The 25,020-nt window shown below is 56.2% G+C and overlaps 7 protein-coding genes and 1 non-coding gene across 8 annotated transcripts; 4 read left to right on the top strand and 4 right to left on the bottom strand.

The window, feature by feature from the left end:
* Nucleotides 1-2,794: 2,794 nt before the first annotated feature.
* GLRG_02157 (PX domain-containing protein) lies at nt 2,795-3,895 on the bottom strand (the record flags this gene model as incomplete). The annotated part of the gene is made up of 1 exon (XM_008092815.1): nt 2,795-3,895. One exon carries the CDS (start codon nt 3,893-3,895, stop codon nt 2,795-2,797), a length of 1,101 nt encoding a protein of 366 aa, XP_008091006.1.
* A 1,618-nt stretch (nt 3,896-5,513) lies between these two features.
* GLRG_02156 (EB1-like domain-containing protein) lies at nt 5,514-6,553 on the bottom strand (the record flags this gene model as incomplete). The annotated part of the gene is made up of 4 exons (XM_008092814.1): nt 5,514-6,046; nt 6,151-6,263; nt 6,358-6,429; nt 6,540-6,553. The coding sequence occupies 4 exons, from the start codon at nt 6,551-6,553 to the stop codon at nt 5,514-5,516; spliced, it is 732 nt and encodes a 243-aa protein (XP_008091005.1).
* A 733-nt stretch (nt 6,554-7,286) lies between these two features.
* GLRG_02155 (DEAD/DEAH box helicase) lies at nt 7,287-9,663 on the top strand (the record flags this gene model as incomplete). Its single annotated transcript, XM_008092813.1, has 2 exons — nt 7,287-8,879; nt 8,938-9,663. The coding sequence occupies 2 exons, from the start codon at nt 7,287-7,289 to the stop codon at nt 9,661-9,663; spliced, it is 2,319 nt and encodes a 772-aa protein (XP_008091004.1).
* A 1,503-nt stretch (nt 9,664-11,166) lies between these two features.
* Nucleotides 11,167-13,866, top strand: GLRG_02154 (uncharacterized protein; the record flags this gene model as incomplete). The annotated part of the gene is made up of 1 exon (XM_008092812.1): nt 11,167-13,866. One exon carries the CDS (start codon nt 11,167-11,169, stop codon nt 13,864-13,866), a length of 2,700 nt encoding a protein of 899 aa, XP_008091003.1.
* Nucleotides 13,867-14,359: 493 nt separating this feature from the next.
* Nucleotides 14,360-14,442, top strand: GLRG_13067. The gene has a single exon. It is a non-coding gene; the product is annotated as a tRNA-Gln (tRNA).
* A 2,918-nt stretch (nt 14,443-17,360) lies between these two features.
* On the top strand, nt 17,361-18,212 carry GLRG_02153 (uncharacterized protein; the record flags this gene model as incomplete). Its single annotated transcript, XM_008092811.1, has 2 exons — nt 17,361-17,422; nt 17,483-18,212. The coding sequence occupies 2 exons, from the start codon at nt 17,361-17,363 to the stop codon at nt 18,210-18,212; spliced, it is 792 nt and encodes a 263-aa protein (XP_008091002.1).
* An 874-nt stretch (nt 18,213-19,086) lies between these two features.
* GLRG_02152 (metallo-beta-lactamase superfamily protein) lies at nt 19,087-21,663 on the bottom strand (the record flags this gene model as incomplete). The annotated part of the gene is made up of 1 exon (XM_008092810.1): nt 19,087-21,663. The coding sequence occupies one exon, from the start codon at nt 21,661-21,663 to the stop codon at nt 19,087-19,089; it is 2,577 nt and encodes an 858-aa protein (XP_008091001.1).
* Nucleotides 21,664-22,930: 1,267 nt separating this feature from the next.
* Nucleotides 22,931-23,362, bottom strand: GLRG_02151 (uncharacterized protein; the record flags this gene model as incomplete). The annotated part of the gene is made up of 2 exons (XM_008092809.1): nt 22,931-23,075; nt 23,124-23,362. 2 exons carry the CDS (start codon nt 23,360-23,362, stop codon nt 22,931-22,933), a joined length of 384 nt encoding a protein of 127 aa, XP_008091000.1.
* Between the last annotated feature and the right edge of the window lie 1,658 nt (nt 23,363-25,020).

Below are 25,020 nucleotides of genomic sequence, written 5' to 3'. Positions count from 1 at the left end.
GCTTCCACCAAGGCAGTTGGATCGCCTTCCGCCTTCCGCCTTCCGCCTTCCACCTTCCGATTTCCACTATTTTCTATTTGTCTCTTATCTCCGTCTATCGTCTTCCTTTGCTTCGCTTTGCTTTGCTTTGCTTTGCTAGCACCGAGCCTTGCAACAGGTACATAGGAATGCACGCACTAGTCCTCGGTTACCGAAATAGTGGATTGACAACGAAGGTGTGTATGTCAGCAGAAAACCAACCCGCCATCCCAGCTTTGACCTCGTAGGCTGAGAGCATGTTCCCTGCACGAATCAAGACCCTGAAAGGAAGAGAGAAAAAAAGAGAGAGAGAGAAAAGGACAACCGTACGCATAACCAAGCCCCCAGCCACCACCATTTTGCGGCGGAGGCTGTCATGGCGTCGACCTCCATGCTCCATGTTCGTTGCCTCCCATTTTCTCCTCCTCTCCCCTCCCCCCCATAACTGACAGGCGCCTCTCAAAGCCGTTTCCTCTGGCAGCCCTGAGGTCAGACGAGCGTTGACCAACCAATGGACGACACACGACTTCACCGCCAGCAACGGAACTTTCACCCACTCATCGCCAAAAGATCGCCACAACAAACCTCGGTTGCTGAGCCCATGAAATCCCCCGCCCAGCTCCAACGAGCAGGCAAAAACAGCAAACACCGGTCGGTCTCAAGGGTCCTGAGAACTTCTTCCCCTCCTGAGACCGTCCAATCCCAAGATATTGCATACGATCCCCTGGCTATACGATGCTCTTTTGCCGAGTCGCCTGTCGCCCTTTGAGCGGTCAATCACTACGAGTCACCGGGGGGTCAGGTCCACAGAGCCAGCCTCCACAGCGAATCGCGGCCATCGAGGCTATATTCCCTGGTAGGGCTTCGGCGCCATCACGCATCCTCTTTGGGTGTAGGAAAGGAGTGCAGATGAGGGGGTGGTAGTGGTGTCCACCAGCCTTCCGCCAGTCCCGTACAGTTTCAATACCTATTAGGGCACCGGCGACCTTTTTCCAAAGGCCAGTCTCCTAGGAGTCCCTTGGTCGATTATGTTCGGTATTCGATGGGAACTCGACTATTGAGCATAGCAACTGCGTCCTCCGCAATGCGCGGCTGGGGCCTCGTTAGGCGCCAACTGTAACGTTGTGATATTGGCCAATTTTCCCAATGTCAGCTGTCACACGTTGTCACAAACGGTGGCTCGGCTTCGTTGCCCAGCAACCGCGGGAAGTCCCTTGCACCCAGTGCCCATCCGGGGCGCCCAGGTGACGTATTAGAGCTCATTAAGTGGGTTGGCTGGTACATGTTCCACACTAGACGTTTATCTCCCTTTGCCGGCCGGCAACGCCTGTGGTTCCCGTACAGCTCGAACGGATCATCCGCTCATCCGACGCCGGACACCTGCGAGATCTCATGAGTCGGCGACATGGCGAGGACCTGGCGACGGCTCCACGAGTGGCCCCGCGCCCAAATCTTCGAGTCTCTCGCTTGTGGCTTCACCATGATTCTGTGCCGATATGCAGAAGACGGGAGGAATCACGGTGTGGTAGCACCTGCCTCCATGCACCCACACCTGCCATTAACGGCAAGGGTTCGCCCATAAGCAACCGTCTGCATGTGCATGAGGGACGGACCGGCGCGAAAAACGGTGTCGCGTCCTTCCTTGGGCACACCCGTTGTTTTGAAAGGACACCAATCTCATCACGCTCTGCTAAGCCCGGTTGCAATCCGGCGAATTGTCGATCACGGTCTCTTCACGACTGCTTCGACCGGAATCCCGGTAGGATTGGTATCTTGTTTGAACTGCTTTGTCGGGCTAACGGAGCCGGCTCCCAGGACTAGCAGACGCCCGAAGCTGGATTGTCCAAAACATCGAACTCGTTATTCGGCTGGTATCTGCGCAGCTTAGACTGCGGCTCTTCACTCCGTACGCCAGGTATAGTCAAACGCATCAATACTAGGCACTCCAAATACAGGTCAAGAACACGTCAGCTCGTGGCGTAGGGGGGGCTTGGACTGGAGATTATTCAACAGCTGCCTTGCACGCCCGTCGAGAAGGGGCCAGAAGACAAGATGAGATATCATTTGCTCGAGGCTCAAAATGGACGACGGCATTGCACCCGGACCCAAGTCGCCTAGCTCCCTAGGTACTATACCTGCTATCAATGGACCCTCCATCCGGACCCAAGTCCAGTCTGGAAAGCCCGTCGTCCAAGTTGGCCCTACCAAATTCTCGACAAGCTACTGTACTGTAATGCCAGTGGCATATCAGCCCCCCCCCCCATCGTCGCGGCTGATGCCGAGAAAGTGATGGGGCTCGGTCTCTACAAATGTTCATCGTTTGACGCGGCATGAATCCAGAGGACGTGGATGTCAAAGGCATGCTTATATATCGGCCAACACAGCATCCGTACTGCTATTTTCCATTCTCGACTAGACGAGGGACAAACAGAGGAAGAGGGGTAGGCTATTTCCTGCGGAGGAGGTATGTAAATGCGAAAATCGTCTCTGCACGTATGTACGCCATAATTTACCCCCCAGTGCATGACAAAAGTTGAAAACAACAAGAATAAAAAAACAAAAAAACAAAGACCCTCCCTTTCGTAAAAGTGAAAAAAAAAACCGCACGCGATCGTCATCGATGAGTCGGCGCGAGCAAAAGCGAAGCCAACTCCAAACACCACGCAAAAGCATCCAATATCCACCCGCCGACCCGTAGAAACCAAACGACAACCTCCAGCGCGCCCACAACGGCCCGCGCGACGGGCCCCGCCGCTGCCGTCGCCGCGCGGCGAAGTCAGAACTTGCCGACGCGCTTCTTGGCCACGTCAATCTTGCCGCCGACGCGGTCGGCGTCCTCGTTGAGTCGGTCGAGCATCTTGGTCTGCTCCTGCACCTCTTCATTGATCCGCAAGCCCATCTCCCTCTGCCGGCGCACGATAGCTGCCAGCGTGTTGACCTGCTCGTCCTGCTCGCTCATCATCTGCCGCTGCAGCTGCACGACGCCGCCGTTGTCCAGCTCCCGCGTGCGCTCATTCTCCGGCAGCGGGGCGCCCAAGACCCGTCCCCCTGTCCGCGCCCCGCCGTTGCGGTTCCCACCGAGCAGCGCGGCCTTGTCCCCTACCGAGGCCCACCCTTCCCGTCCGCCGCCACTGCGGCTGGTACCCTGCGCCATGCTGTTGCTCAGCTTGTCGAGCCCTTCGCGCTCGACCCGCGCCGACGAGAGGAGGTCCCTCCTACGCCGCAGCTCACCGTCGCCGAGGCGACCGCCCTCCTGCATGGCGCGCAGACCGTCGGTGAGAGTGTTGACCAGAGTACCGGCCTTGACGAGGGACCGTTTGGCGGCGGCACCAGCCTCGGCGGCGGCGGTGCTGTTGTTGCTATCGACGGCGCCGTCGCGGCGGGCGAGCTGGTTCCTGGCGTCGTGCAGGCATGTCTTCATCTCGCGGTGGAGGTCGAGCCAGGTGGTGGGGTCGGCGGCACCGGCGCGGCCGCTGGTGATGAGGCCGTGGGCGCTCGCGGCCGAGTTGGAGGTGCTTCCAACGCCGGTGGAGGGGAGGTTTAGGAAGGCGCGCCAGGCGGTGGTGTCTCGCCAGCGGCGGTCGGGCGACTCGGCGATGGCACGGAGGTAGGCCTCGAGGCCCTGGCGGCGCTGCTCGGTAAGGTCAGGGGAGGAGACGGTGGATTTGAACCAGGACTTGGCCGGGAGGGGTTTCGGGGGCGGTGAGTCGACGAGGGAGGTGAGGGTTTGGTGGAGGGCGGCGAAGTCGGAATAGCGCTTCTGAACGACGAAGGACTTGAGGGGCAGACGGAGGGTGATGTTATAGAGGGTGTAGGGTTTGGATTCGCCGGTCGAGAGGATGGTCGAGGGGATGGAGATCTCGGCCGGGGGCGCCATGGTGGAAGCGTGGCCGAGGGGAGACGGGAATTGGGGTGTCCGTCGGTGGTGATGGAGGATGGGTTGATGATGCGACGGTCGGGAGTTTTGGACGAGGGGCGTATAATCGTATGAGCCTGGTGGTTGGATTGCTGTAGCTCCCCTCGTCGATCGCGGGTGGTGAGAGAGAGAGGAGGATGGGACGAGACGAGAGGACAAGAGGCTGTGACGCCGGGAAGTTTCGAAAATGGACGTTGGTTAAGCGTTCTGACGGTGTTTTGTAAGGAAGTCGGAGAAGCTGTCGTCGAATGGGATGGTCGCAAGAACGGGGGTTCGTCGCACAAGTTGAATAATGGGTTTTTGCTATGTGTATGCGTTGTTATGTGGAATGATGAAGTTGGTCAGTTGCTTGCGTCAGGCAGGGCCTCTCGAGAGCAACAAAGCCTCGTTTGGTGTCGGGTGCCGACGTTTGTCTGTCTCTGGCTCGCCTCAGCGGCCAGGTTCAGGCCCAGGTTCCAGGTTATGCCCCCGCAGCGGATGGACGGGTGTGAGTGTACACTAGGTAAAGTGTGCAGCAGCAGCTGTTCCAGTTCCAGAAGCAGCCACGGCGGGGGCCACGCCTGTCTTGAAGAGGTCTGGTCCACTGCCCGCTCGTGCCTGTTTTGAGGTCCCCTGTCGTCCTGTCTCGTCTCTTCCACCTAGCATGTCTCCGAGAAAGAGGAGAGGGAAATAGGTAGGCAATGAATGAAAAGGTTTAAGGATTTGTTTGTTTTTTCCCCTCTTTTCGGTAGGTAGCCCAAGGGGTGACGGTTATGGTCGCCCTCCGCTGGTGGTGTGCGCTGTCGAACGCCTGTGGCGCTTCTGCGTGGAACCCTTAAACTACCTAAGGTACCAACTAGGGGGTCCGCGGCAGGGGAATGACCGCATTCCTGGGTCACGACTCTCCTCTCGGGAGGTGAAGCCCACGCGCGCCCAGACCGACGCAGGCACCGAGACACACACCGAAGGCAGTGTTGCAGGATATGATGCATGCATGCTATAGAACAAATGCAGGTATCCAGTATTACTATTGCCACCCATTCATTCGCGCAAATGTCAGACGATAGATGAAGTACGTGATCTAGTTGAGATGACACATCAAGCGGGGGAGGGCACTGATCGACTAGGTTTCTCTCCCAACCTTGAATACCTTACCTACATTGCCCACACAGGCATGCGTGGGTTCGGATGTCGGCTCGGCAAGCCATCCGGAGCAAGTCCTCAGACAGTAATATTCCCTTCCCCGGACATGATCGAGGCCGAATCTGCATAGCGTTAGTCACAGGCCTGACCCGGCTGAGTTTGGAGAATGATTCATCTGCCTACTAATACGGCAGACACCCCACGAATAGTCCACGTGAATACGTGATTTGAAGCTCCAGACCAAGATGTTTTTTTTGATTTTTGTCACGACGGCTCGTGCGGGACGGGACCGCTACAAGCCCTGACCGACTTCGGCCTCGGGTGCTCGAGTACTACTCCGCCTCATCACCGCCAATATACTGATTATTACGTGCCTCTGGGTATTTGCACTAGCGCCAACCCCATGTGTGCTTTTGCCTCGTTGCCCCCAACACCCCCAATGCACCTTTTACGCCCTCTAGAAAGTCTCCTGGTCGTCGACAACCTCGCCCTCTGCAGGGATCTCGAAACCCTCCTCCGTCGAGTACAGGATGGTCTGGATCTGCTTGACGAGGCCGTCTTCTTGCTTTTCCAGCTCGGGGTCCTCCTCCACTGCCTGCTGCACCAGGAGCTCGATGTCGCGGAGCTTGCTGAAGTAGAAGTCGCGCTCGCGCTCGAGGCCGACGACTGTCTCCTTGAGGGTAGCGTTCTCCTGCTGGAGGGCCGCAGTGCCGGGGCCCGCCGCCTTGGCAACGCGGGCGCCGCCCAAGGGGGTCGTACCTCCTCGTCTGGCAGCGCCACCGGAACCGGACGCGGCACGGGGCGCGGGGCCGCCGCCCGAGGCGACGGGAGCACCCTTTCTCCGGGCGACGGCGTCGTACTCGTGGTCGGGGAAGTTCAGGTCCCAGAACCTCTTGGTCCATTGCAGGAACTCGAGGTTGTCCTGCATCTTGCACTTGACCAGCGCCTCGACGGGGATCGGCTTGTCGACCTGATGCTTGGCGAAGGTGTCTGTTCGGGGAGGGCAGTCGGTCAGCGAGAGCTGTTTTCATCGGGGAGAGACCTGATGTAGGCTGGAGCCGAGAAGGGACGGAAGGAGACCACGCAATACTCACTCTGCAAGACCTTAAAGTTCTGAATATAGGCATATTCGCTGTTGACATTGAACTTGACACGGGACATGGGAACATCCATGAAGATGCTGTCAAAAACCTGGCAGAGGGCCGCGCTGCGGTTCGGACGAAGGGTTAGCAACACCATCAAAACCATCAGGGTCCCACTATAAACGCATGGCGGGGGAGGGGTATTTGATCACCACGTACCCGGTACCGCATTGCTCGACCTTTGTGATGTTGAGAGACAGAAGCTGGTTCAGCCACTGGATGAGTTCCTGTCTGGAAAGCCCGTGTCATGTTAGCAGAGAGTTGCGACGCGCTAACGTCTGTTGATGCTGCCAAACACAACGCCGATATGGTGGTGTGAAAGGAGATGGAAGCTCGCCCACCTGGATTCGCCCATCTTGTCTGTGTGTGGATGTCTGTGTGTTTTGTGGTTTTTGTGTGGCCTTGCGGATGGAGAGCTTCTGATGGCAGTCGGAATGGTCGAAATGCACGCTCGGGTAAAAGGAAAAGGTCGTTGGAAAAGACGCTCGAGAAGAAGTAGAGACACGCGGTTGTGGTCGAGAAGGAGACGCGGGAAAGTGAGGCACCGAGTTTGGTTAGGTCCGAAAAAGATGAGTTGTAGAGTCAACAGGACAGAAATTAAATCTCGTTGCTTTGTCGGCGCCCAGCGGGCTTGAAGGCGGCCAAAAACTGTTGCCAATAAACTGTGAGTGGTCGCCCAATCAACCATGGTGGGGTCCCCCTGTCGAGAGTTGCCCCTAATACCCAAGGACACTCACTGAACACTCGCCGTTGTACCGTATTATGTACACATACATGGGACGTTGGAACAATCATAGATGACAAATGGCGTCACGTGCATTCCAGAAGATACGTACTGCTCTGGGTTCCTATCGGCCAGCTCAAGAATCAGAGAATCGTCCGAACGTCGGAAATGGCCCACACACTACTTTGACCGCCTTCTCCGGGATCACCTCGAGGACGGCAGAAAAAGTTGAGCTCCACCATCCGTCCAGAAAAATTTCTGGCTTTGGAACAGTGTCAGGCATTGGGGAAGCGTGTGAGAGAGCCAGCAAAGTACCCCGCGGTCCCCGACATCCGTTCCCTCTGCAACTCTCCCACAGCTCAAAATGGCTCCCTCAAGCAAGCGCAAGCCCGTCGACGATGACTTTGTTCACACAATTTCCGATAATGACGAAGAAATCGTCGAGGAGGAGGCCCCCGTCGCAGCTCCTCCCAAGAAGAAGGCGAAGACGTCCAAGAAGTCGAAAAAGGCTGCTTTGAAGGAGGATTCGCCCGAAGAAGAAGTCAATGAGGGCATCTGGGGCGCAAAAGACGAAGACGATGGTGCTATGGACTCGGACTTTGAATTTGCGCAGGATGGCGCCATCGAATTCGGCGATGCGGAACTCGAAGGCTGGGGCTTCGAAGGAGCCAAGAAGTCCATGAGCAGCAACACGACACTCGGCGTTGATCTCGACGAGATCATTCGCAGGAGGCGCACGAAGAAGGATGGTAGGGACAAGCCGGAGGAAGTACAAGAGGAGGCTGTCGACGACGAGGTGGACAACGATATGGATGTGGACATCGACCTGGACGACGACGACGATGAGGTCCTGGCCGACGATGCGTTTGGCATGGGCATGGACCCCGACGCCAAGCAATCTGGCGACGAAGAAGGGGCCTCTGATGCAGAAGCCGAGGACGACGACGCGGCATCCGACAACGACTCGGTTGCGACGCCCGTCAACCACCCCGAGGATGATCACGACTCGGACGACGAAGAAGAGGATGCGGAGGAGCAGGCGAAGCGCGACGCTTTCTTTGCCCCCGAAGAGCCGGCGAAGCCCGGCAAGAAGGATACCTCATCGTCCTTCCAGGCCATGTCCCTGTCGCGTCCTCTGCTGCGAGGTCTCGCGGCTGTTGGCTTTTCCAAGCCCACGCCCATCCAGGCCAAGACCATACCTATTGCACTGATGGGCAAGGATGTGGTCGGTGGCGCCGTCACTGGTTCCGGAAAGACTGGCGCCTTCGTCGTCCCCATTCTCGAACGTCTTCTCTACAGGCCCAAAAAGGTGCCGACCAGCCGTGTCGTCATCCTGACCCCGACGCGTGAATTGGCCATCCAGTGTCACGCTGTCGCCACTAAGCTGGCTGCGTATACCGACATCAAATTCACCCTGGCTGTGGGTGGCCTAAGCCTTAAGGCCCAGGAGGTGGAGCTGAGGCTTCGTCCCGATGTCATCATCGCCACACCCGGTCGTTTCATTGACCACATGAGGAACTCTGCCAGCTTCAACGTTGATACCGTGGAGATTCTCGTTCTCGATGAGGCCGATCGCATGCTCGAGGACGGTTTCGCCGACGAGCTGAACGAGATTCTAACCACCCTGCCCAAGTCACGACAGACCATGCTCTTCTCCGCCACAATGACATCGTCCGTCGACAAGCTGGTGCGCTTGGGCATGAACAAGCCGGCCAGAGTCATGGTCGACTCGCAGAAGAACAAGACTGTCGGTACCTTAGTGCAGGAGTTTGTCCGCCTGCGCCCGGGACGCGAGGAGAAGCGCATGGGTTACCTGGTCCATATTTGCAAGACGATGCACACCGAGCGTGTCATCGTTTTTTTCCGCCAAAAGAAGGAGGCTCACCGTGCAAGAATCATCTTTGGCTTGCTTGGCATGTCTTGCGCCGAGCTTCACGGTAGCATGAACCAAGCTCAGGTAAGTGGCTCTAAAGTGTCCCCCCTTGGGAAAAACCACCCCGCTAACATGCATTCAGAGAATCGCAAGTGTCGAAAACTTCCGTGACGGCAAGGTTAACTACCTGCTGGCGACCGACCTGGCCTCCCGTGGTCTCGATATCAAGGGCGTCGACACAGTCATCAACTACGAGGCGCCGCAGAACATTGAGATTTACGTGCACAGAGTCGGTCGTACGGCGCGTGCCGGCAGAACCGGTATCGCCATCACGCTTGCCGCCGAACCGGATCGCAAGGTCGTCAAGGCGGCGGTCAAGGCGGGTAAGGCACAGGGGGCCAAGATCATGAGCCGCATCATCGAGCCGGCGGAAGCAGACAAGTGGCAGGCGCAGGTAGACGAGATGGAGGACGAGATTGAGGAGATCATGGTCGAGGAGAAGCAAGAGAAGCAGTTCGCGCAGGCGGAGATGCAGGTGAGGAAAGGAGAGAACATTCTGCAGCACGAGGCGGAGATCAAGGCGCGACCCAAGAGGACGTGGTTTGAGACGGAGCAGGACAAGAAGAAGGCCAAGGAGGCTGGGCGCGAGGAGCTCAACGGGCCCAAGGGCAAGAAGCAGAAGCTCAGCAACAAGGACAAGAAGAAGCTCGACGCCAAGGCCATGCGCAGCGAGGACAAGGTGTGGAAGAAGGGCAGAGCAGAGCGGGCCGGGCAGGGCGCGGTGCTCAACCTCAAGAAGCAGCCCAAGAAGAAGAACGTCCCGGCCAAAGGCAGGACCAGGGCGAGGCTGGCTCGCACGAAGCGGTGATTCTGATTTGTTTCGGTGTTTAAAATACAAAACAGGAGATGCATGGACGAGGGAAGCTGTATGAACCAAATACCACGTGGAAAAACGGTTTGATTTTCTTGGCTAGAGATGATTCCTCATGGGGAAGCGAATAGTGCAGAAGCGTGCAATGTCTATTGGATGCGGTTTCCTCGCATCGCAGACTCACATGCGCAGTGCTTTAGTAGCTATTCTGCCAGTACCTGATAGTAAGTGTCACACGATGGGAAGGATGTCGGTCTGTGAATCGTCGGTGTGGCATTTGGGGGCCAAGCGATGTTACCTAGCCGTCACCCTGTGTCCATCCAGACCTGCCTGTGCAACCTTCTGAGGGGACCCTACGTATCGTATCGCATTGTACCTACATGTACGGAGTAATGAGCCACAATTAAGCCACAGGAAAAGCCGAAAGCGCTGGAGATCCTCCGCACAGCACGTCAGCGTTCCGCGAAGGCCAAGCTTCACTGGCTGAACGATGCATGCTGGGCGAAGCTAAGCTACCTTAAGCTATGTAGCTAGGTATGCGAGGATGACGTAAAAGCGACCCGTCTCGCGTCCAGCCAGTCAGTCCGTGTCCCCCCCCCCCCCCCCCCGACCTCTCTTTCTCCAGTGTATCGCATCAACTGCACCAGCAACAGCAGCACACGGCCAGAGAGAAGCGAAGAGACCGGCTCCTTGTTCCGCATAATCGCATTTTTCAGCACTGTCGCCGCTTCAGAACAATCCAGGACAGCAATCTTTACCTGCACCGCGCGACACCGGGAGCTTCTGAGACCAACGCCCACGCCAACACGAACCTAAAGCCTGCGCCCGCCCACCGTCACGAGCTCCTCGTCTCTTCCCCTCCCCAAACGTACTCGCGTGCTCCCGCTTCGTCGACTCCGTACCGGTCCGTCGCGCCAACTTCACCCACCAGAGCCGCTCAAGATCATGTGCTCACGTCACCCTCTGCCGTCCCTCCGTCACCTGTAAAGCGTGGGGGTCAGAAGACGCTGTCGCCTGCTAGCCTCGTGCAGCCCTGCCGACTTCGCCCCGTCGGCCTCGCTCCGCCGATCATCGTACCCCGGACTTGGATTTCCTTTCCTACATAACGCCCGTGCTCTGGGCCGTCCCGCTCCCCGCCGTTCGTCTTGGAACCCTGTCCAAGGCACAACCAAGAGCAAGCTGGCTCCCTTCGGGCGATTTGGTCCCCCGCGTCCGCAGCCTCACAACCGCACCAGCCTCCTGCGATACCTGTTTCCGCGAAGCGTACGAGATCGATACCGCGAGCGCCTCCTAAACTTCCACCTCGACACCCTCCCCCAGCTCAAGCACCGGTTCCAGTCTAGCATATATCGATATATACTCGAGCGCCAGCGTAAACGGAACGAAAAAACCAGGCTTGTCGACGTATTCGCCCGCAACAGCCGCCGGCTGCTCCTCGGTCCGTCCTCGACCAAGCCGAAGCGGCATGCGAGGGAAAGAGCAGGCAACCTAAGCAAAAAGATGCCCACGTTTTCAGACTACACGAATTACGGCGGAGGAGGAGCGGGACGCAGCGCAACTGGCGCCGGCACCGCTGATGGTGCCGGTGCAGGCAATGGTTACGGAGCTCCATCGACCGATGACCTGCCAACCCCGGGTGAGAGGGGATTTCGGCGGAAATGGCTAGCTGCAAAAGCCGGCAGTGTATACCGGGCCGGAGCCACCGCCGTCAATGAGATAAGAGAAGGATATGCGCAGACGCGGATACGGCCTTTAGAACCGGAGGATGGCATGCCCCGGACGACGATCCCCGGGTCGTTCCCCAACGTCGCCATCACCGTTCGAGGAGACGACCAAATGGTCATCTTTCCGTCATATGCTAAGCGGCACGTTAAGCGAGACTGGACTGCCGAGTACCAACAGCACTCTGAAGAGCAGCCCGGTAGTGCCAGGGACCAAGAGTTCTGGAGGAAAGAATGGGAGCGTAATGAGGATGAGAAGGCTATTGTGGACATCGACGTCAGGGGCTGGGTGTACTCACCGCACAAGGGCCCGATAACACGGCGAAACCGCATTCTCATCGGCCTTGCGCGCCAGTTGAGTGGCATCCCGGCCCCAAGACAAGACGCCCCTGCACCCGCCGACAACCTGTCCGCCTTGCACCAATCCCATGAGGAGCGGCGGGAACAAGAGAAGATCGCCAAGGAAGCCGCGGAAATCGAGAAGAGGGGTCAAGAGGAACGGCGTGTGGCGACCCGGGGCGGATTCAGTGAGGCACCGAAGGACGCATCCGACGATGACGCGGATAGCATATACCGAGCGAGATCAAGATCGCGAAGCGGCGCCCACACGCCCATGACGGCCCCTGGGTCCCCGAAACTGGCACCATCCAGGCAGAACACGACGGGCACCGACCTAACAGACGCCGAACTCTCTGTCGCAAATGCCAACCTCATGGCAAGAATAGCACCTTTCATGACAACGCCTCTGATTCAGCTGCCCATCACCGTCTTCTTCTATAATGATGAAAAGTCGGCCTCACGGACAGTGCAGACAAACGATGCCGGTCACTTCATATTGCGTGCCGCTCTGGAGTTCGTTCCCACCCACGTCCGCATTCTCGCCAACGAGAACCTGTCGGCAACTCAGGAGGTCAAGATCATCGAGCCCAAGGGCGTCAGTCTGATAAGTGACATCGACGACACTATCAAGCGGTCCAACATCTCGGGCGGTGCCAAGGAAATCTTCCGCAACACCTTTGTGCGGGAACTTAAGGATCTGACGGTGGAGGGCGTCCGAGAGTGGTACAACGAGCTACACAAGATGGGCGTGAGTATGCACTACTGCTCAAACAGTCCATGGCAGCTGTTCCCCGTGCTTGCAAGCTATTTCATGATCGCGGGTCTCCCCCCTGGTTCGCTCCATCTGAAGCAGTACAGCGGCATGCTTCAGGGAATTTTTGAACCGGTGGCGGAAAGAAAGAAGAGCACCCTTACCAGGCTCATGCACGACTTTCCAGAACGCCGGTTCCTATTAGTAGGCGACAGTGGTGAAGCTGATTTGGAGGTCTATACCGAGCTGGTGGAGGCACATCCAGGACGCATCATTGCCATCTTTATCCGCGACGTCACGACACCTGAGCAGGCGGGCTATTTCGACAATTCCTTCGAAGGTGGCAGCTCACGTCAGAAAGCCCCTACTTTGAAGATCACACATCAGAGTGATACGCCGTCGAGTCGACCAGGATTGCCGCCGAGGGGTGAGGCCAAGACTGTTGGACCAGTCATGGGCGACCTCATCGACCTTTCGGATGAACCAGAGGAGATCACGCTAAGCAATACAGCTGCCCTAGCTCAGGTCAAGGCGAGGCCAAAGCCGCGCTCTAGCTCCACCGATCTCGTCGTCGGCCGCAAACCTGCTCCACCTCTACCAAACAAGCCAGTGGCCCTTCGTAGCACACCATCGGATACGAGCGTGAATACACTTGGCGTCAATGGCGGGGCCGCACCCCCTCCTGTGCCGAGATCTCGAAAGCCATCCGCCGACCGCTCAGGCCCTCATCCACTATCCCAAATGCACAACTCCTCTCAGCAAACCGTGGGCAGCAGCAGCGGTCTGCCGAACGCTGCCAAGATACCTGCAGCCACGAATAGGACCGCCAAAGTCCCACCGCCCCCCCCGCCGCCTCGGCGTCGGGATGCCCCTTCCAGCTCCCGGAGTCTTAGCCCGCGGGGCAAAACCAACGGCCGCAGGTTATCGAGCAATAGCGATATCGACTTTGATGCGCTGCCGCCCTCCGCGGCCTCCCAGCCGCAGGCCACCCTTCCCACCTTTACGAGGACTAGGACGGGCAGTCTGAGGTCGGGCTCTACCTCGCCGATAGGTAGTCCGAGTCTCGGACCCGCGGCGCCGGCGGCGGCGACGGCACCGCCAAACAGAAAGCACGAGCTATGGATGCGCCGGCTCCAGCGGGCGCAGGAGATCCTGGAGTCGCACGGGGTGGCCTTGTATACCTGGCGACGAGGCGACGACGTCGTGACCGAGGCCATCGGACTTGTCAGGGAGGAGCTGAAAAAGGTCGGTCTGAATGGGGAAAGGGACGCGAAGACGGAAGGGAAGAGGTTCGAAAGGCAGATCAGGAGGGAGCAGTCGCAGCAGCAGCATCAGCAGCAACAAAGGCCGCAGCAACAGCAGCAGGGGTCATACCAGCAAAGGTGGTGACCACCGGGAGATCCCGTGACGGGCATCAAAATACCATGTACGGAGACGATTTGAGAGGGACGCGGGAGGGAAGCCGCATACCAGGGGGGAGCCGGAATAACAAAGCATTGACGGTGACGATTCAAAGTAGACATTTACAACCAAATCCGCATCTCCAAATATCAATGTCGGCGCTCCTGGATTGTTTGAGAGACAACATCTTTCAAAATCTGAACTGGACCAGAAAACACAGTCCAACTCGGCGTCTCGGTGTGACGTCTCTAAATGGGTGCATCCCGGCTCGCTGTGAATGGGGCCTTTCCGTCCCACCAGACCTGGGATGCAATCGTCCTTGCCCTGGTCCCCTCCCCCACCATCACATCCAACAGGGGAAGGGCTGAGGGATTGCTCATCCCCACTACAGCCATGGTTATCGTCGCCTCATATTTTGCAATCCCCGCCTATGCGATCCAGAGTAGTGGGACGATTCGAAGATCATCCCCCCGTTCCGCAGGGTCTATTAGTCTAGTTGGTTAGGACGTCGGATTCTGATGGTTGGAATTTCCGTAGGCCCAGGTTCGAATCCTGGATGGACCTCTCACTTTTTGCCGCCACTCTCGCGTTGACGGCGACCAAGACAATGTGTCTTTTTCTTTTCCTTCCCTCAATTACGCAGGAAAATGTATGGTACACTTGCCGTGTCTGGCTTTGTAGTTTTGCTCGTTAGATCACCCAGGAGGAATAGTGACGAGTCGATCAAGTGTTTGCTTGCTCATGGGCCATGTGGTCGAGCAAGATCTGATAGCCCTCCTGACTAACATTGGGAGAGACCACCGGGCGGGACGGGATGATCTGCGTAACTGTATTATCCCTGGCCCGGCAGGCTTAACTTAGAATACCTTACGCTGACCTATATATTGTATCTTCAAGAACTAGGCCGTGGCTTCAGTTATTATATATGTAGTATGGCCTCTAGATGCCTTATTGCCCATGGCTTGCTTGGTGCTTTCGACGAACCTATACCCCTTCATACTACAGCCCTAGAATACAACAGTAGACTTGCATCTCTAGATGCTCCAGTCACGCTGATCTTAGATAACAGTGACCCCTCATAACCCAGCCAACAAACTTCTTCCTAATGATTGTCTGTATACTATCGCTTCCGGCCGTGTCTATCTTTGTTGACATATCACTACAATGGCTTGTGTGGTTATAGTTGGTGATGTAGGCGTCAATAACATAGCCCTTTTCCAAGGCCCTATGCATTTTCTTCAACATGAAAACACAATCAGTCTTATGGTATCTCCCGGATACATACATCTGCGCCACGTCCCCTTTCTGGACTTTTTGCAGGGGGACTGGCTGAGTGCCTCGTAGATCCAGGAACCACTCCCAGGCAAAGAAGTCAGCAGCCAGCAAGGCGTCGTCGCATACAGTTGGTGACCATATGTGATGAACCGCAGCGTCTAATCATTTGAGGGTGAAGTAGTTGTCTTATTAAGAATCTATGTATGGACCGGAGAAGTGGTAGAAATACCTATCCCAAGCGGTCCGTGTGGGTGGTACGCCCCATCTGTAGCGGCTGCCACTGGCATTACTAGCTACACGAAGCTGTTTCAGCTCCACGACACCATGAGAATGACATGACATCGAAGCGACAACCGAGGGACCAGGCTTTAGAGGGTGTGACACCACAAGATGTGCTGTTGTGGAGGCTTGTCAGTACTGCAACCCGTGACTAAACCTTCCCCGGTCTACACGAAGAACATACGGGAGACTCCAGGGCGGCTCATCACCATGTTGATTGTGTTGTGGTAGTGTTTTTATCGTGTAAGCATTTTTCTTTGGATCGTTGGAAAGGGACCAGACATTGAGGAAAATGGCCTGCTGACTAGTGACCTTGATAAGGCGTTGCATCTGCATTGAACTCATTATAGTTAGAATCTTAGATCCTCCCTTTCATACGATCTTTCGGCTCATTCTCTGAGGCATGGCTAGCAGCCGCCTTCCAAACAGATTCATTGAACAAGCATCCTGATTAAAAATGTGTCTTGTCACAAAACAGCATAGCGTATCGATTAGCATCTTACATAGCAGGCTAGCTTAGGGGGGCTGAAATCGATGACAGCCAGCCCAGGCAAAAGTTCGCAAGGCTGCTCCATGAACACGAGGCCAACGCGATAGAGTCGGACGCATCTCAGCTGCCGCCACTGCGACAAATGTCTCTCGCGACTTCCGAAGCTATCAGTCACTCAGCTAAGCCACTCGACTCTATATGTAGAGATGGGATTCAAGATGGGTTGCAACAAGAATCTGCAATCTCGACAGTAAAGCACGCTCGCATTCTGTTAAAGAAGCTCAAGGCGAGGCTCGTGGGTGCGGTACGTAGTCCACTCTTTGTATAAATCTATTGCAGCATCTCCTCTATGAAGACCAAGAAACACACGCTCATCACTCCCCGGCGCCCAAGACCACAAGCTGTTATTTGCTCTTTCTATCTGAAGATGAAGTTTAAAACCGCTGCGCTCCTTTTCTCGGCGGCCCTTGTCGCTCCAAAGGTCGGTATTTGTAGTCAAGGCTGGCAACCCTCCCGGATCAACACTGGAAGCTACGGGATATACGGACACCCCCTTCATCTACAACCCGCATGGGGGCCCTTTTCCAAGCGTCAATTCCTACGGAAAATTTACGGGAGGGCCTCCAGGCCTCACCTCCGGGATAATTATAAGCACCGGGTCTGTAACAGACGCAGGCCCGAGGTCGAGTCGCTCCCCAAACATGAATTTTAGAGCCACATACATTCCCCTTTAAGTCCCAAACAACCCTGCAGGCTGTCGTGACTACGTCGACAACGGGGTTGGACTTACGATCCCTCGAGGCGTTTCAAAGATTAGAGTCAGGTACTTGTTCGCCACCCAAAAGCCGTAAGTTGTCACTCGAACCGCTTTTTCCCGCACAAAGGATCTCAGTCTGACAACAAGACCCTGATGTAGACATTCATGTCAACATATGTGATAAAACCAATGGCGATCTGGACTCGGCCGTACTCTTCAGTATTGGCGACGCCTCGGCCATAACTTCGTCCTTAAGCACTAGCAAAACATCAAGCTTGACCTCACGCACCAGCATCACATCAAGCTTGACCTCTAGCACCATCACCACATCAAGCTTGACGTTAGAGTCTACAACAGCTTCAGCCTCAACCCCTATATCTCTTCTTACCCCTTCTACAAGTCCCGCAGCATCACAGTTAATTTCAAACAGCCTCCAACAGGCATCCTCGTCATCTTTAAAACCACCAACGAACACACCTTTTCCTAAAATTGTAGCACCTAGCCTCTTGCCAAGTAGCATCACGCCCCCCCTCCGCCACGTCAACAACTGCAACAACAACAACAACAACCAGACAACCAGGCCCTTCAAATCTGCCTACACTCGACAGTTACACCTTTGCCGGTTGTTTGGGCTCCACCTCTGGCTATCCCAGCTTTACCGAGGCTGGCAGAGACGCCGAAATGACTCCGCAGAAGTGCATTGCCATGGTTCAAGGGCAAAGATACGCGGGTGTCATCTTCGAGTAAGTCAACGCGATGGGGGCGCCCAGCATCATTTTCGTTAAATGCTGACCATCACCCAGCACTTGCTACGGGTCCCAGTCTCTCGATGCCACAGCTTTTATACTAGGAGACAGCTGCAGTATACCTTGTCCCGGTGACGCTCGCCAGATATGTGGTGGCAATGCGGCCTTAAACTCCAACAGGCTCCGTATGCGACATAACTCTCGAGCTCTCGTCCTCCAGCGCGATGCTTCCACAAACATTCTACTCACAATATTCCAGCTCATCGTCTTGCCAGGGACAACCGTCGTCGAATCTGGCGCGACCATCGTGGTACAACCCACCACCATCGCCGATCCAGCCATCAAGATACCCACTCCTAGTCTGACAGCAGTTGTGCCGCCGGTAGCATCTCTTCCTGGACTACCGGCCGGTACAAACGTCCAGAATGCCCCTGCCGCAGTCATCGGTCCCGGCGGGACCGTCAATACAACCAACGGGCAGCCAACCAGCGCTCTACGACCGGCATTAATACCGAGCCCTCTGAGCCCGAACAGTGCCATCACTTCCGTAGTGACCACCGTAACCTATATGATCGTTGACCCTACGAAACCTACCGCCCTGGTGCCGGTAGAGCTCTGCACCACGCTATACTTCGAAGACTGCCAGTGCCCAACCCAAGTAATCCCTACGCTCCCCATGGCAACATATGTGGCAGACTGCGACAAGTGTGGTGTTAACGGCCAAAGCAAAGTCACAATCACCGCCCCAAGTGTCGAACCCTACCATTCGCCATCTGGCAACAGATAAGTGGCGGCTGCCGAGCCATCGAATGCGCCTGTGTCCCATGGTTCGCAGAATTCACCCGCAATTCCTCTTTCTGCTGCGCAGAATCTTCAAATCACTTCGCCAGCAGGTGCGCTCTCGCAGATCCCGCAAGCAACAGGTGCACTTGCGCAGGCTGCCCCGCCTGGCTCAGGTCGTCCGGATGTCAACCCCCCGGGGGCGAGCCAGGTCTCGGGTCTACCTTCAGGACCTTCACGTTCGAGCCCGAGCACCGTTGTTGTATCCGGTGCGGATGGGTTGCGGAACGCCGTCGGGGCGATATATGGAGCGGCTATTATTATCTTCTCGGCTGGACTTATGCTTATCTAGATTGCTAGGTTGCAAGTGATGGCTCACTGGGCCATCAAGGGCAATGGAAACGATAGAGGGAGGCCCGTTTGTTTTATTTCTTAGTAAGATTTGCGGTATGCCTTGAAGCTGTATCTACATTAGTAGCGCAGAGCTTGCTCTACTTTATTGGTTACTGCCTTTTGTCTAAGGTCCTATACTTGAGATCACTTTTTACGTTGAATAACAATAAAAGCATTAGTCTTGCCCCGTCTTTCCCTTTTCTTTTTACTCTTTTCAGTCTACAACAGTGCTAAGTGCCTAATTAACATAGCTCGGATGGCTGTGCCCTGAAACTTATGAGGTTGGTTGCCTTATGTGTGTGTGTGTGTGTGTGGGTGGGTGTGCGTGTGCTGCTGTGATAATTTCCAAGCTCGTCAAACGTGTTTTCGGGCAGTGAGTATAAAGACTGCCAAACCTCTGTAGTTTTTCAAGTGCCATATTTGCGGGCAAAGTTGCTTTGGGGGTTGTTCAGGTTGTTGTTATTTATCCACAGAGGAGCTCTACCCTATTAGTCTTCCTCCCCCTTCGAAACGTCCGTGTCAAAGAAGCGTCGGATGGCAGGCAAGAACGCCTGGGCCTGGCGGAACTCGCCAAGCTTGACGCGCATCTGATCAAATGCCACAAGGACGGCCTGGTCGGCGCCCGTCGGCGTCGTCCGCCTCTCCATCAGCGGCAGCTTGGCGTAGCGCTGCGAGAAGTGCGTCAGCAACACACGGCGCGCGCCCATGCGGTAGCCGACGTCCAGCGCCTCGGACATGGTGGAGTGCTTCTTGGCCACCGCATCTCCCATCTTGTCGTCGTCAAAGGTGCTCTCGTGGATGAGCAGCGTGGCGCCCTTGGCGGCCTCGACGAAGTCGTCGCTCGGCCGGCAGTCGCCGGAGTAGGCGATCTTAAGGCCCGAGGGCCAGGTCAAGACGCCGGCGTATGAGTGTTGGCAGTGCGCAACCCGGACCAGCTGAAGGGAGGCGAGTCGGGTGGGACAGTCGGGCGGCAGGCAACCATCACCATGGGGAAATAAGTGGTCTCCTCTGGTGAGGAACCTCAGGCGCTCGCGATCAAGCGGTTCGATGCGGTTGTATTCAGCCAGGAAGGGGCGCATAGCGTAAGTCCCGGCGATCGTAAGCGTGGGAGGCGGGTCGAGGCGGGCGGTCGCATCGGCCCAGGCACGGATGAACCGGGCGGTTCCGAGCTGGTGGTCCGCGTGCATGTGACTGATGAAGACGCATCGGGTTTCCTGGAGAATCTTGGTGACCTCTTCGGCGGGGTAGGCGCGGCGGAGCTGGCCGAGGGTGTTTTCACCGCAGTCGAGAACGTAAGTGCCGTACTGCGGCACGCGGATGATGGTCGAGGAGACGTTACGGTACTTGGAGGGCAGGGCAGATCCGGTTCCAAGCGGGATGATCTCGGTGTCGCGGTTCGGGATATCCTGCTCCGCCCTTTCAACCTCCTCGAGGAAACCAGGCTCGCTGATCTTGGTCGCGGCAGCTCGAGATAGCTTCAGCGTCTTGCCGTCCATGTTATCAACCTCGTTGAATGTAGGAAACGGCACAATCTCATCGTTCTTTGCCTCAAATCCGCCCCCTAAAGTGGCCTTCATACCGACACGCGCAGCCTCGACGTTGGGGCCAAGGTGCGAAAGGTCCCGGACCGTGTTGTCGTAATTGAGCGGGGGAAACCGGTCAGGGTCGATGCGCCGTAGCTTGGCGTGTAGGAGAGCGTAGGATTCCATGGACACCATGTTCGGGCTGGCGTCCGGGGCCATGATGACATGCTTGACAAGGGGTCGCTTCTTGATGAACGTTTGGATGCGTGGGTCGTCAATTACCGACTGGCCAAGAATCCAGTAGAAGATGGGCACGTTCGCCATCAGGCTTTCGTTCTGCCACTCGGATCTGCCAAGGAACGATTCGATGAAGGACGTGTTCGCAATGTCAATTACAGCAAAGCCGACGGGTTTTGCCGGCTTCCCAAGCACCATGTCCGGTATCACCTCTTTGCCAGTTTTACCCACGACAGTCCGGCCGGCCGCAAGGTGCTTGAAGTTGTGGGGTTCGACTCCCAACTCCTTGGCAACGTCCGGGTTGAACTTGCCTCTGCGGCCTCTGTTCTTAACGACGTAGCATGTAGCCGAGTTAGAACGTGTGACTGGTGGAAGCGAATGGACTTTCACCGCTGGCCAGGGATACCGCACAAGAACTTTAATGTCGGGTACCTCGCCCTTCTCGCCGGGCAATGGGCCATTGTACTTTTTGAGCTGGCCATCTTCCTTGACAAATATGGTAGCAGGAAGCTGAACCTGGGAGAGCCTTGTCTCGTACAACTTGTCCATGGACCAGTCCGAGCTAAACATGTCTCCCACGATCGCCTCTAGCGCCTCGCGCCTTTTGGTCTCCTCCTGGTCGTCACGAGCCATGTATTGGGGGACCACGTCTAGTACGCCGTGCTCCTTTGCCTTGGCCTGCTCGTCTGATGCTGAATCCGTACGAGAGCGGGTCTGCAAGGCCTCGTCCTCTGCTGTCATTACCTCGTGGCTTCTCTTACGTGGCTCGCTGAAGGCACACGAGGCGTTGTCGGCGGCGGAGATGGGAACTTTCCAGACCTGGATCGCGTCATCTTCCCAGTCAGGCGTGGAGGCTTCGGGATTGGTCAATCTCGGGTCTTCATGGACCTCGACGGCACGGATGGGAAGCCCCTTTCTGAAGACGAAAGTGCGCGCTGTCGCAATGGAATAGTTCAGATTTCGGGCACCGTGGATCTCGAGGCGGTCGGGGCCCTTGAAGGCCAGCTGCTTCTTTCCGGCTTTCTTGTTTGTTTCGTTCCGGGCTATTATCTCTCTCCGGCTGCCATCCATGACGTCGGCAATGGTCAGCATCATGCCAATCATCCCGCCCGTGTTTTCCCACTTGGTCTCGCCAGAAATGAACATGGTCTCAAGCTTCGCGACGGCAAGCTTGCGCTGGTTCAAGGCCCGCTGAGTTCCTTCGGAAAGATTGCCAAACAAGTAGCGACGGTGGTCGAAGTGAAGCAACAGGGAGGCGCCCGTATCGGCGGTTGGCGTCGCCACAACTTGGATATAGTTCGCCATGGTATCAAGGCGTAAATTTCTCTTGTAGCAGCGGGACCGTATCTGTTCTTCCAAAGGCCCTACGAGAAAATCGTAGCAGAGAAAGAATTTTCTCTGGCGGCCAATTCCTCTGCTAAGATCGTCCCAACCCCCTAATATGCAGATCGCCTTCTTGCCAGGAAATGACCGAGGGTCGCCGCGGAGAATCTTGGGATGATAACAAACGGGTCCAGGAGTCGATTTTCCCTTGTACGATTCCAAAACCTCTGGCGTGGGATTTCCCGGTTTGAAGTCACGGATAGTGTTTCGGGAGTAGTATTTTGGCCGTTCTTTGCTCTTTGTCTTTAAGGCCTTCAAAGCTGCTACAGGGGCAAAGCGAGGACGCTGTTTGTGGTCGCTGACCGGAGAAGTAGTGGTAGAGCAAGAGGGAGAGGCCTCGGGTTTCTTTCTGGGGGAGAGGCGTGTAATCGAGTATAGGGCGGTCGCGGCTGGTGTCGCCTCCGTCCTGGGGCGTGACGTGGATCGCGATGCAGAAGGGGATCGCGGTACAGACGAGGCAGGCTTGGGTTTGCTGTCGTGATATCGCCGAGAAGCCGCAGCAGTCAGAGATACAGTAACTCCTTTTGAGCAGGTTAAAGTGTTGTGGAAGCTGTTCAATGCTCGCACCGCATGTTTCTGGGTGACTGGGTGGTACATGGAGGGAAGAAAGAGTGTGGGGAGCGTGAAGCTCTTGAACGAAGGGGGGAAGGGGGGGGAAGACAGTGGTGGATATCAACACATGGAAAATTGGCCATTGGAGTATGACGGACTTGACTGGCTGCAACCTCTCGAGGCGAATGACTGCTCGGCCAAAAAAATAAAACTAAAACTAAAAAAACTCCAACCTTGATGCTGATAAGACGCCTTATCAGACACCGAACGACAAGGCTGAGTCAGCAGGGATGGTTTCTTCCATGACAAGCATTAGGTAATACAGAATACCTAGACAACCTCAACAATGCACTAATGCCGGTGACATGGCAGAACTGCATCAATAGCAGTTCCTCGCTCATCTTGGCTAGGGACCTAGGCTGTGATGAGCCTACTCCCATTACCATTCCAGCACCAATTACAGCAATACGGCCGGCTATCAAGCGACCTGCCTTCAATAAAATGGTATCCATCAATCAACGCAAACCAACCAGCCCGATGGTCTTTTCCGACCATCATCACCACTTGTGACTTAACAAATGCCACCGATTTCCCGCTTCTCCCACTCTCTGAACACCTCGGATAATTACTTCTCAGGCTACAGTGACGAGTATTTCCGATTACGACCAAGTATGACTACGACCATCTCTCTGGCCGACTTGGGCCTGTAGCCAGCATCGGATTCGTCCCAAGCCTGAGGGCGCGTGTGGACCGTCGCCATCGTGACGATTTGCACTGCCGTCCTGGGGAGTCATAAGGCCTGTGTCTGCCACCGCAGCGGTTCTGTTGACGCTGTCGCAGAGCTGCTGCGCGGGGCGGTCTTTTGAGCGACAGCGGTGGGCGACGCCGTCCGGGTGCTGCTGCTGCTCACTGGGCCGAGAGGCTGTTGCATATATCCCAGCTCAGCGTCGGCCGAGTCGGAAGGCGGGCTGCGCTGCGGGAACCTGCTGCGGACAGTGGCGGCGCCGGGGAGCGTTGCGACGCCGCCGAGAAGGAGGAGGGCCGAGGAGGAGGGGCGGATGGCGCTCATGATTGAGTTGCGAGTGCGTAGGGAAGGATTGACGGTGCTTGATCTCTGCAAGTAGCGCTTCCAAATGAGAAAACTTTTTATTTTTATTTATTCATCCTGAAGCCAGAACATCAACGGGCTTGCTGTGGTCCATCGTTGTGGACTTATATAGACGGTGTTACCATGCCCGGATTGTTGAGGTCGCACATCTCACCCTTAGTCGAGAAGTCGACAGTCCCCCCGTTCCTGGGAAAAGTGGCCACCTGCCCCGACATTCCATCGACGGCGCGGACGGTCCCCTGCGTGAGAAATGCAGCCAATCCCAGGTTCGCCATGCCATGCGCGCGCCCCGACGGGAATGGCGGGGGACGTTGCCACCTGGACAAAGCTGGATGGGCTCTTTGGGGGGCTTCCCAAGATGGGAATGTTGTCTTCCCCCATAGAGGCCCCCCTCCTCTCCTGTTAATCACCAGACACTGAGTAAGACCCGGTCAATGAATCCGGAATGTTTTTCTACTTCTCAACGCGAACTCCAACTGGCCCAGAGGTGTTTTTTGTGTGTCTAAGATGTGCTGTTCAAAGGTCCATCCGCGCGCTTCGGCTGTTGAGACACTCATCTCATCTCGTCAACGCGGTGAGTGCTGCAGCAAGTCCCAACAACATGGGCGCACTGGCAATAACAAACATACGAGACATGTTCGCAACGTCGGTCGATGACTGGCCAAGTTCTGCACCTTAGGGCCGAGGATCGAGCTCTCCGGGTGCCATCCCCGGTCCCCCACGTCAACCGTGATGGGGAATTTGCACCGAACTTTGGAAAAAGAGGCATGCTCAAGTCTCTCTCAACCGCCAGAGACATGGCACCATGGCTTTCGAAATACTCATCCCCCATCTCGGGAGATGTGTAGGTACGTGAGCAGCCAGACCCCCCGCTGCGTTATCTTATCGTCTGTGCCCAGGCCACATGCTATCCGTACTATGCAGGTACACACACCAGCCGCTTTCTCTCTCTACATGCCAACCCTTTCTCACTATATACAGTACACACACACACATCCTTCCGACTTCCGATTTCCATACCCCTCCTCACGGATGCCTTGCTCCAGTGAGAAGAACCCTGGCTCTCAGAACGGGCAAAAGAAGAAAAAGAAAGAAAAGAAACATGACAGTTGATCGGACCACGGGAAGCTTCGTGTAAGTTGCGGTTCCCCATCCGAGTAGACACTTCCGGAGGAGACACCACTGAGGTACGTATCCAAGGCGGTCCCTCTTAAGGCACACCCCCCCCCCCCCCCCCCACCCAACCCAAGCCTAAACAGGTATGACCCTTCCCTGTCAATTGCATCATGGATCAATAAGGGTGGGTTCTCCAGTGCTACCCCACCATGCTGTCGGACCTTTGCCCCTCCATCATCATCGACAAACGAACCCCTCCTTCCCTTGCAAATATCCGACCCTACCCGCGCCTTCGGCATCAGCTCCACCACCCGAGACGGCAGGAGCGACGCGTTACGGCAGGGTGCATATGTACTCTGTATGTACGATGTAGAAAGCATCAGTAAGCAACTTGGGGGCTCTGACAAAACTGAGAGCGAGCGACGAGGAAGCAGGGACGCTGCGAGAGCTTCCCCCGCCAACCTTTAGTGGGTTTCCCGTGCCCGTCATCCCGCAACCACAAA

The sequence above is a fragment of the Colletotrichum graminicola genome (assembly GCF_000149035.1).
Source record: "Colletotrichum graminicola M1.001 genomic scaffold supercont1.6, whole genome shotgun sequence".
NCBI classification, from domain to species: Eukaryota; Fungi; Ascomycota; class Sordariomycetes; order Glomerellales; family Glomerellaceae; genus Colletotrichum; species Colletotrichum graminicola.
The sequence above is the reverse complement of the archived record's forward strand: the minus strand, read 5'-3'. Positions and strand labels throughout refer to the sequence as shown.